Source organism: Miniopterus natalensis, chromosome 17 (assembly GCF_054644295.1).
Source record: "Miniopterus natalensis isolate mMinNat1 chromosome 17, mMinNat1.hap1, whole genome shotgun sequence".
NCBI classification, from domain to species: Eukaryota; Metazoa; Chordata; class Mammalia; order Chiroptera; family Miniopteridae; genus Miniopterus; species Miniopterus natalensis.
In genome coordinates this window covers 16,551,131-16,566,227 of record NC_142097.1, presented here as the reverse complement: position 1 = coordinate 16,566,227, position 15,097 = coordinate 16,551,131, and the positions used below count along the sequence as shown (strand labels likewise).

General features: G+C 53.2%; 1 protein-coding gene across 1 annotated transcript in view; it reads right to left on the bottom strand.

The window, feature by feature from the left end:
- The window catches only part of SEZ6 (seizure related 6 homolog), a 53,252-nt gene extending 38,467 nt beyond the window's left edge, over positions 1–14,785 (bottom strand). Inside the window, exons 1-2 of the mRNA XM_087826484.1 lie at positions 14,659–14,785; positions 5,874–6,125 (exon numbers count right to left, since the gene is read on the bottom strand). Of these exons, the coding sequence (XP_087682610.1) occupies positions 5,874–6,125; positions 14,659–14,785 (379 nt within the window). The remainder of the gene's footprint in view (positions 1–5,873; positions 6,126–14,658) is intronic.
- Between the last annotated feature and the right edge of the window lie 312 nt (positions 14,786–15,097).

The window sequence follows — 15,097 nt, the reverse complement described above, 5'->3', positions numbered from 1 at the left end:
ATGAGGACTAAATGAGCGAATGTATATAAAGCACTAATATACCTGGAGCATAGTTGGTGCCTAATAAATGCCTGTTATCATTGTTGCTGCTATTTTATTATTGTTGCTATTGTTATTATTTAGATAGTGATGCTCTACTGGGTTCCCATCTGCCTCTACTGAGGCTCTGCACTGGGCTGGGGGAGTGGACAAGTGCTGGCTACAGACAGCTTTTGCAAAATGGGCAGGCACTTTGGAGAAGCCTTATAGCTTATTGGCTGTGGAGCCCAGGATAACTGACTTAATCTTTCTGAAACTCAGTTTTCACATCTGTAAAGTGAGGATAACTAGTCTCTTGTTATATTAAATAGAAAAAGGATGTGGAAGGCTTGGCCCCTGGGGGTTCTGGGCCATACCTCACACCTCAGTACACATTTGTGAAATGAATGAATGAACCATAGATGGGTATACCCCAGGGGCTGCTATTTTAGGGGATGTGAAATATTTGTGGACATGGATTGTGGTCCTGAATGATACCTTGACCCCCCACCTTTCCCTTCAGGAGCATGAAAGGCTCAAAGCAGTTCCCAAGGTTTCATGTGGGCCCTTCCAAGCTCTGTGAAGGTGTCTGAAGCTGAGATAGATGAGGGGGCTATGAAGCCAGATGACATGGGGTTGCCTCCTCCTTACCTCAGTCCTTAAGTTCATACAGGCACCCCTCTCAGCCAGCAGAGGTGGTGGGTAGGAGTTGGGGCAGGGAGTCAAGAAGCCTGGGCTGGCCGGGCCGGCGTGGCTCCGGGTCAGGGCACAGGCCTGGGTTGTGGGCTCCATCCCCAGTAGGGGGTGTGCAGGAGGCAGCCAATCAATGGTTCTCTCATCACTGCTGTTTCTACCTCTTTCCCTCTCCTTTCCTCTCTCTGAAATCAATAAAGACATTAAAAAAGAAAAGAAAAGAAGCCTGGGCTCTAGGCTTAACTCTGCCACCGTCTACCTGTGCAACTCTCATGAGTTTGTTCAACATGTATTTAATGTTTGCCATGTGCTAGGCTCTGCCACTGGGGACACAAGCAGTGGTAGCAGTAAGAAGTGGCTGGAGAGAGGCTTTAACCCTCTTAGAATGGCCATCAGCACCCCACCTCCAAGCCACTTCATGCTGACTGCATGACAGCTTAATTTGTGGAAGGAAAAAACTAAGTAAAGCCTGTAATTTACAGTTGGGATAATTGGCCAGCCATTAGGAAATCTATGTAAAAATAGTGTGCTTGTTATGCAAACTCAGCTTCAAGACCCAGTCCCAGCTGTCATGCACCCACATCTCCTTTCTAAACAGGCAGCTGACCCTAAACTTCTTGCAAATAGGAATTCTGGAGCTGCCCTGAGATAGAGGGAGTGAGCAAAACAGACTTGGTGGCCTCTTTTCTGAGTTCAGTCTTGCTCCTGGAGAGGAGTGTCAAGCCATCAGGCACTCATGACCCAACAAGATGGGTACATTCATGGGGGAAGCCAGGGGATGGCGGGAGCACAGGAATCCCCTGATCCATACTGGAAGTCAAGTGAGGCTTCCCTTGAGAAACCATATAGTGGATGCCTCATACATATGTGCTAAAGAATTACATGAAGTGCCAACTAAGCCAAGACCTAAAGTATGAGGTGGAGTGAGGCAGGCTGGTCCAGGAGGAGAAAAGAACTTCAGGCAGAAGGAATGGCAAGAGCCCAGAGCTGTTCATAACATGGCTAGTTTGGGGAACTGCTTGGTCTGGCTGAGCGAGTCAGCTTCCTGCTAGAATTAGCCTGGAAGAGGCCCTGAAGTCCTCCTAGTGCCTACTGTCCACCTCCCAGCTGATGACCAGGCTGGCAGCATTTCTTTCTGTCCCTCTTCACTCCAGCCTCTTACATACAGATCCTGGCTCTTACTCCCTCAGAAGAAGCTGGGGACCCAGAAATCTGCATGACTTGACAGCCCATGGAGGCCCTGATTTAGTCTCAGGTTTGGCAACCACCAGCTTGGTGCAACCTTACACTGGATGTTCCAGAAAGTAGAGACCTGGAGAGGACAGAGACATGCCTGAGCCACACAGAGAGCCTGGGCTCTTAACCATCTGGGCTGAGAGTTCCCTTCACTAAAGTAACCCCTACCTATCGGCCCTTTTCCACACCTTCTTACTTGTCTGGTGGGTGGGGTGCCTTGCTCTGATAGCTCTGCCCAGGTGGGGGCGCAGCATCTCTGAGCTGAGCTCAGCCTGGCAAACTGGGCCTGAAAGAGCTTGGAATGTTGGGGACAAGGAAGGTGGGAGGGGACTGGAGGGATTGGGCACCTAAGGCTGGGTGGAAGGAGGGGCTAAGGAAACAGGCTTTCAGATATGCCCTCCACCATTCAGGCAGCCATGGTGGGAGGGGTAGGGAAGCTCTAATTAAGCCCAGTTTCTAATTAAACCCAGCCCTTGTGTCTCCTCGATCCCCATTAGCTTCCCATGGTGTCCCCAAGGCATTTTAAGCTGCCACCCTGCTGAGGATGCTGGGACCGCCGCCAGGGCCTGCCAAGCCTGATGAGCTTGGGCCCGTGAGGGGCAAAAAATAAATCCACAATTCCCTTCCAGTCCGTGGCAGTTTCTAGGTCCTCCAGTCTCCTCAGAAGCGCAGGGGAGCCTCTTGTCCACCACATCAACCTCTAGGGCTCTGAGTGGACACTAGATTGGCTCCCATGGAGTCCTCTTCCCAGCACCCACTTCCTGCCTTCAAAGTGCCAGGCTGGGGGACCGGGAGCAGGGCCTGGTATTGACTTTGGCTGCTGCCCCCAGACTCAGGAATGTACTTTCAGAACCCAGCGCCCAGCACTGAGTCTGCGGGAAGCAGCAATTACCATTTTAGGTTAAGGCAGCCCAGGTTTGTTAACCCTTGTGGTGCTGGGGCTCCTGGAAGCCAAGCCTTCCCTGTCCAGGCCTTGCCTCCCAGACACCATCCTCCAGTTCTTGGCAGAGTGAGCAACCCTTACTTGTCATCCCCTCCCTCCCTCTTTCCACCAGAGTTCAGAGAGATGGAGCATCCCGGTTTAAGGTCACACAGCCACAGAGGCAGCCTCCGCCCCTGGAGACTCAACTACACCCCAATCTCTGCCACTTCACCTTCACAATCTCCCCAGGCCACATTCACACATGCAGAGTTTAAGTAACTTTATTGATATTCAAAAATTAGGAGAATGACTAAAGGTAATTACTCATTAAAAATCATTAAACTGACACAGCAGGCCCGGGCGTGTGCTGCCCCTCCTACCTCGGTTTCCTCCCCACTTGTGGCAGGATCTTCCCTGCACTGCTCATAGGTTGGAGTGTGACCGGTGGCCCCTGGCACCCCTCCCGCCTGGGAACAATCAGCCGGCAGCTGTGGGGTGGGAGTGGGGAAGGGGTAGAACAGGGACTGAATCTACAGGGTTGAGTCAGGCCCATCGAAATCTTTCCCTACCCCTCCACCTCCCGATTCTGGGCTGTTCCTGGCCATATCCCATGGCCTGCATGAGCAAAGCTCTGAGGGCCCTTCTTGAAGCCACGAAGGCTGCAGAATGCACCGCCTGGGCCTCAAAGGCTCATAGTCCTTTGGCCTTTATCGCTCGAGGCTGCTTTTTCTTGGCTGAAGCCCCCAGGAGCCCAGAGATGGCTGAATGCATTGCCTCCCAATGAGATGACTCAGTAGCCCACCACCAGGGACCTGGCAGCCTTGTTGGGAGGGAAGAGGGTGCCAGGGCAAGCCCAGGTGCAAGCCCTCTCTCCTCAGGCCTGGCACTGTAGGGCTGCTTCCTCTTCCCCCTTAAGGAGGGAAAATAAAGATCTTCCCCAGTAGACATTTCCCTACCCCACATGTCCCTTGGGTGGGTGGCCCACGGGTGTTAGAAAGGTCCAGGTGGGTCAGGGAGGGACCCTGGCTGGCGATACACAGACCCTCAGCCACAGACTGGACACTAACCCCTTCACCCCTAGGAGGGCTCCCTGGACTCCTGGCCACATCAGCCACACTAGCCATCCTCCTGGAGACCCGCAAGCAATCTCACCCCCGCCCTGCAGAGAGCTCTCCGGCAGAGGCTGCACCCCACACTAGCATTCTTACACTTGCCTCACACCTGCTCACTGCTGAGCTCTCACCTAACACCCAGACCTCCTGAAGCACAGACACACTTGGACCCTCTACTCCAGACACCCTGGGCCCTGATTACATTCACACTCAGACTTACACCCCCACCCCCGAAGACTGCATGCTGAGGAGGGGACACACACAGGTCCTGTACGGCAGGAGAGCTGTCCAGCAAAAGGTCCTGGCTCCACTCCAAGACAGGTCCTGAACTCCCAGGGACATCCTGGGACAGCTGGGCCAGGATGCTGGCTTCCCCTCCTCACCCTGCCCCAGGCGGGGTGGGGTTTAAGGGACTACAACCCCCTCAATATGAAAACACAGGTTCTGAATCCTAGGCACCAGGTGTGAACCCTGTGAGGTCAGCTAGGGGATGGGAGGACGACACCGGCCAAATGCAAGTGGAGCCAGAGGCTCAGAGAGGGGCTTCTGTGCCCCTGGGGACACAGAACAAAGAAAACTGCTGCCCTGGGGCCCACTCTAGCCTCCGTTCCGCTGGCCTGACCTCCAGCGAGGCTTGGAAAGATTGAGCAAGGAGGTTTAGAAGCTTCTGCGTTCTCCCTCGTCCACATCAGGTGCTACAGACCATACTGGGAAGGGCAGCAGGTCCCAGCTTCAAGCAAGGTCCCAGGCACCCCCAACAGCCCACCCAGGTGCAGTGGAAGGACCTGGGCTGCGGTAGCTTTGAGGAGTGCTTGATTGAGCCGGGCAGCGGGTCCTGGGGAGACTCGGAAACCTTTCTTCCCAAAGGCGCAGAACCCCCAACCTCTCCCCAACTCCCTGACTGCGCTCTCCAAGGCCAAGCTTCCCTCAAACCCGGACAGATGAAGTTGGAGATCCGACTACAAGCGAGGGCCTGGGGCTGGTAGGGTGGGTGGCAGGTCTTCCCGCGAGGAGTCTTCCCACGTAGGGTGGGAGGGAGCCGAGCAGGAGGGCTGGCCGGGAAGGAGGAACAGCTCTGGACGTGAGCGGTGTGTGTGTGTGTGTGTGTGTGTGTGTGTGTGAGTGCGTGTGAGTGTGTGTGTGTGCGTGTGTGTGAGTGCGTGTGCGTGTGTGTGTGTGAGAGTGCGCGCGCGCGCGCGGGGACAAGAAAAAGACCTCGGGAAGAACAAAGTATGCATCCCAGGACCTCAGATGCTGCAGCCTCGGGCAGGGCGAGAGGCCGGATACCGGGCCCCGGAGCCCCCGACTTTCCCTTGGAATTGGACTCTAGGTTCCGACTCCGGCGTGGCAGCGCCAAGACCGAGGGAAGTGAGCGACGTCCCAAGTCTGGGTGCAGCTGCCATCCCGCCCAGTCCCTCCGCAATGAGGGCGCGAGGGCCGCCCCCCTCCCCCCGGAACGGGCGGCAAAGTCGAGCGAAGTTTGGAGGGCAGCGCGAAAGGCGGGACCGCCGGCGGCGAGCAGCACGGCGCAGATTCACCGCCCTGTGGCCTCCCTCCCTGGAGTGTGGCGAGGCGGCGCGCGGGTGAGCGCGAGAGTGTGTGCGGGGAGGGGGTGGCGTGATGAATTGCAGCAGAGAAATCCCATTAGATCCGGGGAGATGATTAAAGGCGAGGTCTCGGCCCGGCGCGAATGGCGGGAGCCGCGGCAGCTTCCCGCCCGCGGAGCCCGCGCCCCACCCGGCTCGGCCGGTGCGGGGGCAGCGGAGCCGGCGGAGCACGGTGCCTGGGCTGGGCAGCCAGATGCGGGGAGCCGGGCCCCGGGACAGCCCTCCCTGCCCACCGGGGGGCCCGCCCTCGCCCCCGTCCCGCCGCCGGACGCCGGGGTCCCTTACCGTGAGCCAGAAGCGCCAGCAGCGAGGGCAGGAGCAGCAGGGCTGCCGGGAGCATGGTGTTGGTTGTAGCCGCGCCCCGGGTCCGGGTCCGGGCCGCGGCGGGAGGGCGGGGGTCTCGGCGGGGCGTGGGCGCAAGGGACAGAGCGAGGTCCGGCCGGGGAGACGGAACGGGGCTGCTGCCGCCGCCGGCGCCTGACAGAATCAGCACCACGGCCAGCGCCTGGCGTCGGCGCCGGGGACCGCCGCGCGAGCCTGGGGGCGGGGGCGCGGGAGGAGCGGCTTACCGTAAAGTCTCAAGCAAAGGCGCAGAGACCGGGCGGCGCGAGCACAGGCTCCCGCGCTGCCCCCGGCTCCGGGGAAGTGCTGCCCTGCTAATGTGGGCACACGGCCCCCGCCGTTCCGCGCTGCCCACGCCCAGCCAAGCCCAGTCACCCTTCTCATCAGCAGCCTGCCAAAGAGATGGGGTTCTAACCTGATTCCCCATAGAGACCACCCTCTTCCTCACGCTCCCCACCCCACACTGGTGCCTTAGGGCTCCGAGGGTGACCTGGGAAGGCGTCCGCGGGTGAGGCAGATGGAGAGACCTGCGTGCCCTTGTGACAGCTCAGTCCTGGGCCGATAATGAAGATGGTTTTTGAGCGTACAAAGGACAATAAATTATCACTTTGCTTTCAATAAATGCCAGGGCTCAAGGCAGCTGCATCAGCAGCAAACTGTGCTCACAGAAAAGCTTAATTATCTTGATACTATAGTTAAAAGCCAGTGGTACTTGTGTCCTGGGAAGACAGTCTCCATTTGGCAGGACGTAACCTGGGCCAAGCTGTGGGCAGCTGAAGGTAGCATCCTGGGTCCTCATGCAGCTCTGGGTCTCCAGGACCCTGCCTTGACAACTCCCTGCCCCCACAGGGTCAGAGAAGCCACAGTTTCCGCCAGTGGGAGCAGAACCTTCATGCCTATCCCTGCCCAGGTTCCTAGGGCTATTTTACATAGAGACTTGAAGGGGCTCAGGAGAGTAGCCAGGGTGACTATCATTCGAGGAGGACATGGAAAAATAAGCGTCCAGGGCTCTGCTTGGGCTGAGGAGGCCCAGTGAGTCACAGGACAGCAAAGAGGACAGTCACAGCTGTGCCATCCTAGAGGCTGATGTTTAGACCCAGGGGTTTTTGGTGCCATGGATGAGCTCACTTGAAGAACTTCAGTGGATACAATGTGACATGATCCTGTGACTGGTGTTATTGTTCCCTGCAGAGGAAGAAGAGGGCTGAACTCCTTGTGGTCCTTAGGGAGGACAGCTTTCTGTTTAAGTTCTTTTCACATGCACTTGGCTCCACCCCACAGTTTCCAGACCCCAGCCATTGTCCAATGCCCTTCCTGATCTCATCCTGGAAGCAGGTGGCAAGACTTCTGCTCTTAAGCCTCATTTCTCAGAGACTCTTCTGGTCCTTAGCACCTCCACAGTCTGCCAGTTCTGCTCATCAGATTCTCTCTAGATCCTCTTTGTGCTCCTCAACTGCTGTAAAGAATCCCAGGCAGCAGGCAGGTGGTGTGGAATTATCTGAGGGAGCCACCAGGAGAGGATTTCTGCACAGTTGTTTCAAGAAGCTGTGAAAAAAGGGCAGTAGCAGAAGGATGGCAGAAAGGGGGGGGGAAGTTGATAAAGGATCAGTGGTGAGGAGAGAGGAAGCCAAGAAAGAATGTGCAGAGAGGGAGGAAGAGTTACCAACAGAAGAGGGAGGTGGAAGGTTCTGTAGCTGAAGGGAGTTTGGGGAAATACTGGCAGGTGGCATGAGATTCCTCCGTTCTTCCTTAACGGGATTCCTGTTCTCCGCCTTGAATCCTGGGCCCCTCTGGACTAAGCAGCTTGGGCAGAGGAGGGTGAATCAGGACTCAGGGATGAACCTCATATGCCAGGATGATTCATGTGGATTTGCAGGCTGGTGGCAGGCTTATCTCCTGGCAGCTGGGCTCCTTGATGGGCTGGGCACTCACAAGAAGGAGGGTGAGAAGAGCTACCAAAGAACTTGCCACATCACCCTCCTTATTGCCCCAACAAACATATGCCTTTAGGAGGGGGTTCAATGGAGACTACAAGTCCCAGAATGCAGCACTGTGTCCTGAGCTCAGAAGGAGGGAAGAATAATGCACCTGGGCTGTGCGGTCCCCCTAAAGAGATGGTCCATGTGGTTTCCATGGAATGGATTCCCAGTTAGGTTGAGGCAGAGCCTGGGCCAAACTGGGAAGCAGTAGAGTCTCTGTCAAGCACCCAGTCTCATGACCTCCAAAGGGTCATGTGTGCAGACCTCAGCATCACCCACAAATTGAGGACAACAGATGCCTTAGGGGACATCAACTGTACGCTGCAGGCTTATTGTGTACTCAAGTCATATACACATTTGAAAGTGGCAGCCTGGGGAAACTTGCAAGTCTCCCTTCACTGGTCTCATTTCTTCCATTCTCTCTGTGTCTCACACCTGGCTCTTTGCCCCCAGAGAACCTTGGGTTTTCCTTGTCTATGTAATTGCTTGCTTAATTTTCTGTCTTCTCTACTAGTTGTCAACTCTGTGAAGGCACAGAGCATGTTTGTTTCCTCCACTCCCAACCTAGCCCACCTCCCAGCACATAGTAGATGCTTAGTAAATATTTGTGAATAAATGACATGGGGGTGTGTGTGTGTCTAACGCCTAAGGCAGGTCGTTGGTGCCAAATGAGTGTTGTGAGATAATGGCGGAGACAATTGCTCCTTCTGGAGGTGAGGTCACTGAAAGCTTTATAGAGCAGAAGGGTGGACTGAACTGAAGTCTTAAATATGTTCTCCGTTTCAGTCAGTGGAGAGGAAGAGGGAAGACACTCAAAGTTGAGGGAGTGGCTTATGCAAAGCAAAGTAGTGGAAAATGCAAGATAGTCTGGGGTCAGTGAGAAGGCTGGCTTTAGTGGAGCAGGGCGTCCCTGCAGGGATGAAGGAGGAAAGGTTGGGGTAGGCTAGGGTCAGGCTTTGTGGTCATCTGAGCTGTGTGGCATAGTTGGTGGCTACATTGAAGGGGTTATCCCATCATAAAGATATTTGTACCAAAGTAAGGGAGTCTGGAATTATTAAGGTGAGTTTTCAAACACCATGGCAAGTGGGAAGAACTGAGGGGTTCACTGCCCACTCAGAAGGTGTGTGGGGTATGTGTGTCTGAGTTACAAAGGTTGTGCTAGGACTGAGAGCCAGAGAGAAGGAAGAAGGGGCTCTCTGCCCAGACAGTGCCAGACATCCAGCCCACAACCCTGGAGAAGCCAGTCTCGCTTTCACAGTTTGGGATCACAGGCACATTGGTAACTTATTTTAAAGTTTCTGCCTGGATGACACTTGCTTTCTGAGTGAGAGGAGAAGGAAGATTGTCTTTTCCAAGATTTTAAACCAGAGCTATATCTTCTCTACAACCAGGAGGACTTGGGGGTTTTAGGGAATTAGGTGCAGGAGCTGCTTCACTCCCGAGACCCTCAGGGCACAAAGCTGCCTGCTCACCTCAATCCACTCTTCAGAGGGGGCTCCCAGACCTTGAAGCATCTGGTACAGTCTGGGTGCCATGGCTCTGGCCAGGTTCCTGGGGTACCCAAAGTCAAGCCTTTGAATTTAAGGCCAAGAGGAGGGCCCTGCCCTGGTAAATGGGGAATCCTGGCTCCTGAGCATTTGCTCCTGCTCCAGGAGCAGGACCAGATCAGCTGTAGCAGAGCCCAGGGTGGATGGGGACAGCAGAAACAAGTGGTTTGATGTGATCCGCTTTCCATCTCCAAACTGAGGCCTCCGGCCTGCCCCCCCCCCCCCCCAAGCCTTTGATCCTCTAGCTCCGTAAATGTTTAATGCCGCCGGCGGTGGAACAGAGAGACTGGGGATAGGACTAAAGATCCGCGATGTTGGCTAGATTATTTTCACATAGGAGCACTGGGATGGTGGGAGGAGGCCTTCCCCCTCGATTTGACAGGAGAAGCCCCAGGGTTCAAGTTTGTGGCACTAATAAAGAGAATTCTGAAAGCCCACCAAGGGCCTGAAAAGAAAACAAATAATCAATTGTGGAAGCCCAATGCCCAGTTTGATTGATGGAGAAAGATGGAAGTTAAATGACAGTCAAATGCAAATACAGCTCAAGAAACACCACAGCAATTACCAGGCGCAGGAACCACATGATGCTTGCAGGCAGCAAGGGTGGGCAGTTTGGAAGCCTGGGCCTGAGCAGAGGTGATGGAAGTGGGGCCATTTTAAGGGAGTTAAATAAATGCAAAAAACCTCACCCCCAACCACCCTGCATCTACTTTGCATACACTGCTAAAGAGTGAGGAGCTAGAATACTGGCATCCAGTGGGAGGTCATGCCACCTTCTGTGGCTGGCTGCCTCTGTGTCATTTCAGAATGGAAGGGGACCTGAGTGCCTGGGAGGTGAGGCCACAGTGGGGTCTTGGGTCAGAGGGCCTTGAGAGGCTCACACCAGTCTCACTGGATTCTTTTTACCAGCTGGTGCTGAAGGGATGAGGGTTGAAGTTGAAGGGAGCCTGTGGGGTCCTCTGGGAAAGGGCTCAAGGCCCTGGCCTTCCAGCAGCCCAAAGGCCCGGTGAGAACAGCCTTCTCCTCTAGATTTGCATAATTATTTGCATATTATTTGAATGCTATTAACTTGGTGTCAGGCTAGGTTGGCAGGGTGTAGAAAAGAGAACAGCTGGCCTTTTCCCTCCCCTCTGTACCCTGAGGCTCACCCTGAGCATAGCCCTCCCTAACTTGGGGGGCATGAGGCTTCCATTTCTACCACCCACTCAATGTTCCTTGGCACTTGGAGAGTCTCTTGGTGAAGCCAGCTCCTAGAAGCCAAGGCTGCCTGGGCAGGGGGGCACCTGCAGAGTTATACAGAAGAAAGAAGAAAGGGTCCCCCACAGTTGGTTGCTTGCACCAGACCCAGAGAAGCCACGGGAGGATGCTGGAAGCCTTCTCCCCAAGCAATCAGGCCACTTGGCTTGGAAAGGGTCCAAAGATAATAACCCAGAGACAGAGGGAACCAAGACAGGTGATAATCCTAGAGAAATATAGAGGGCTCTCGAAATAAAATTCTCTGAACTCAATATTTCCAGCGCTTGAACTTACATAAAATACATTTGTCCAGGGGTATTGGGTTTATGGTGGTGCAGCTCTAGGGCTAAGGACTTGGCAGCTGGATGGTGGCTATGTGGTGAAGAACTGGGTCATCAGGTGCGGTAAACTCACGTGAAAGGGGGAGGAGGCCCCATGTGCACCCTGTGGGGTACCCCTGGCAGGTGGAACTCAGGGGGTTTCAGTGAGCTGGGGTGGGGGTGGGAAGGGCGAAGCCTGCCAGGCTGGCTCAAAGACATCTTAGTTCCTTTTTACATAGATCCAACTAGGATGCCCCACTGGTTTCTTGCCTGAGGTGGCCTGACCTGGAATCTTGGCCAGTAATCCAAGAGTATCTATGCATAGGACAAGCAAGGAGGAGGTGCCAATGACCAAAAGCTGGTCTCCTTTTGTCACAAAGAGCCCTTCCACCCTACAGAATTCCAGGGCCAGCTTCACCCAACTCTGGGGACCAGGGCAGGAGGGGCTTGCATGAACAAATGTCCCAGCCAGATTAACCTCATCCCCCTGTCCCTGATAGTCCACACTCTGAGTCAAGCTGTGGCTGGGGCAAAAGAAGGTCCCCCCCTTTTTATGCCTTAGACAAGATTAGGGGGTTGCTTTGAATAAAGTGAGAGGATAATTGAGTTTTCCCTTTGAGCAAACCCAGGCATGAAGCTTTGGAATTGCATAAAGGATGGACACATAGCTGGTTCATATTTTACAGAAGGGCTTTAAGTATTTCCTTTTAAAAAGGATTGCCACATACATTTAAAGGAGATTCATAAAAATTTAGCATGTTCTCCATTTTTTAGAATTTAGCCTCTGAATCCAGTGGGCTGTTCCTGTCTTTTAAAAATAAGAATAATAGCATCATTTATTATTTATTGTTACTGGGAATTGAGCTGGGGGATTTAACTCCATCCTCACAACAATCCTATGAGGGAGGCACTGTTGTCTCCATTGTACAGATGAGGAAACTGAGGCTCTGGGAGACTAAGTGCTTGGTAGTTAGTTAGTGGGAAAACCAAGATATAAAACCAAGGCAGAGCAGAAAGGCACAGGTGCCAGCAGCTCTTTGCAGGAGCAGATGTGGGAGGGATCTCAGGTTCCCTTGGTTCATCTCCAGGAGGCCTGTGCCTAGATGCTCTCCTCTGGTGAAGTCCATGGAGGGTGGGCCACTTGAAAAAGGCGGCACAGGGTTAGTTACTTATTGAATTATTTATTAGAAAAATATTTATTAAATATTCACTGTGCTAAGTGCTGGGGGTACAAAGGTAAGTGAAAACAGACACTGCGCCTATCTGTTCACAGCTCACAGTCTAGAATGGGAGACCTTACACAGAACCACCTGGCTAAGTGCAAACCTGCAATATAGCAGGTGCTCAGAAGAGGTTCACAGGGCCGTGGGGTCCTGCACTGAGGATTTGACCTAGTCAGGGAAGGCTTCCTAGAGGAGGTAGTGATTGAGTAGAAAGTCAAAGTATGAGTATGAGTTATGTGAATGAAGAGGGAAGGGAATTACATTCCATGCAGAGGGAACAGTATGTTCAAAGTCTTGTGATAGGCAGGATTAGAGATAATTAGTGTGGCCGGATCACAGAGAATGAGATGTGGGGTGGGATGCAGCTAGAGAGGTAGGCAGATGTATAGCTCTAAAGTTAGGGGGCTGCACATGACCTCTAGGCTCCCCGCCTGCCCAGCTGTCCATCCCTTCATCTGTCCATGCATTCACTCATCCTTCACCCGACCATCTACCTAGTTCATTCATCACCCTCTCATTTGTTGACTGAAGGAGGGAACATTTATTGAGCACTTGGTGTGTGTCAGGACATGGGTGGGGTACTGGAGAGGCAAAGCCCTCAAGGAGCTCCCAGACCAGGGAGGGGGGCTAGAGCGGCACAGCACGTCTCTTTCAACAATTTAACAGGGTGAGGAAAGCCCTAGAGGCTGAGTGTCTCCCATAGTTTAAACTGCCTAAGGCAAGGCACCATCATCTCTTCTAGGGCATCTCCCAGCCACACAGTTCCTGCTGGCCTCCAGCCTCATTCCTTTCTGCTACAAAAGTAGCCCACTTCTCACAGCCCCAAAGTGGGGAGTGTTTCTGATATTCCTTTTTATTTACCCTTCTTTGGGGTCTCGGAGGCATCTCAGTCCCAGGAGAACACAGGGCAACTTGGTCAGGCCTCCTTCAGATATCAGAATCCAGCTCCAGATATTTTCTTTTCTGGGCATGAAAGTAGGACAGAAATTCCAAATGTCCCTCAGTTCCCTAGTCATGCATTCCCACTCTTCACTCCTCCTTGAACTACTTGTCCTCGGCTTGTGACATCACAATGGTCTCTATGGCAACCAAATGTGAGGTCACCAATCCTTAAAGCAACAGAATCTGTGGGGCTAGACAATGGCCTGGAGGAAAGCGGGAGAATGTAAAATGGGAGCCTGAGAAGGAAATCATATCCTATTGGGTATGGAGATGGTTATTCAAGACCTATGGGACTGAGGAGGGCTCCAATTTTAGCCCATCTTCAGAGAGGGGTAAAAACAGCTTCTTGGTCTTATCTTTTACTGAAAAGCTTCTACATTGATGCTGAACCCCTTCAAGACTGCCCATGAAGGGAGAACTTCATATAATCCAACTCAGATGGGCCGTGGAGATTGATGGGATCTGCTGAACAGCATCCTGGGGTCACTGACTTGGCCCATGTACCACTGGGAAGGGGAGGTAGAAGCGTGGTTCTGATCTCAGCCCCACTGAGGGGCTGGCCAAGATCCTGCCCCTGTTTGAGCCTTGATTTTCCCATCAGGGAAGGAGTAAGAGTGTGAAGGTGCTAAGGAGTCCTGTTTCCTGACTTGTAGGAAAAGCAACAGATTGGCTTAATGCTGTTGGGCCTGCCCTACACCTTCTGTGAATCAGCAGGGGAAACTGCTGTGAGGGAGAAGGGTGGAGCTGGGCAGGTGCGTGGTGGTCTTGGATAGGGCTGGCTCCTCTGAGGCCATGCTGGCGGTTTGTAAGAGCAAGGCCTGTTGGGAAGGGAGACTGCTCATCAAGAGGCTGAGGGGTATCCTGGACAGTACCCAGGCTTCAAATCAGGTCTGGGTTTAAGTCATCTCAGCCTTAAGCTTGCCTTGGGCAAGTTTCTGAGCCTCTCCGGGCTTCCACTTTATTGCCTGTGAAAGAAAAATGGTGCAACTTACCTTTCAGAGAAATATTCAGTAAAATAACCTGGAGGAGGGCTTGGCATATAGTAGGTGCTCAATAAATGCTTGTTGTAGTCATTTTTCTATCCTCTCCATCCTTAGCCTTGGGCTTTGTATATTATATGTGCTCCATTAATGCTTGTAAGTGCTGCGAGAGAAATAGCGAACATAGTTTAGAACCAGGGAAGTCGGTGGACCTGGGTTCAAATCCTGGTCCTTATCAGCTGTACCTCTTTGTGCTTCTGGGAGGTCATGATAGTATTGTCCTTATAGGGTTGCTGAGGACTAATGAGGCAAGTAGCAAGCACAGCCCAGCACACATTAAGTGCACAGAGAGGGTGGTGAATGCGCCCTTGAGTAGGGCTCTTTCTGCTCATGCCGCAGAGTTCCTGTCCCCTATCAGCTTTAAGGAAATACAAGTTAATCTGTGGGATGTCCAGAACTGGAGAGTGGGAGAGGGGCATAGGATGACAGCCCCCTCCTCACCCAGGAAGGTGTCACCACTCCCTCTCTGGATACCAGTAGTGCTGCCCAGCTCATGCCAGTCACAAGGGCTGGGTCCCCAGCTGGGCTGGTGTGCCTGGAAGTCAGGGCCTGACTGTGCCTCATTCATCTGCGAAACCCCTGCTAACACCTGACACATGGCAGAGGCTCAGCGGCAGTTAAGGTGAACCAAATTAGATGATGTCTTAATAATCACACATTGGCTGGCATACCTTCTGCACATACCACATGCCAGGCTCTAAGTACTTTCATGTTTTGATCCTCACAACAACCTATGAGGTAGGTAGGTATCATTATCTATTTTTATTTTATTTTATTATTATTTTTAATCCTCACCCAAGAACATATTTAGAGGAAGAGGGAGGGAGGGGGAGAGAGAGAGAGAGAGAGAGAGAGCATGGATTGGTTATGTTCCATATGT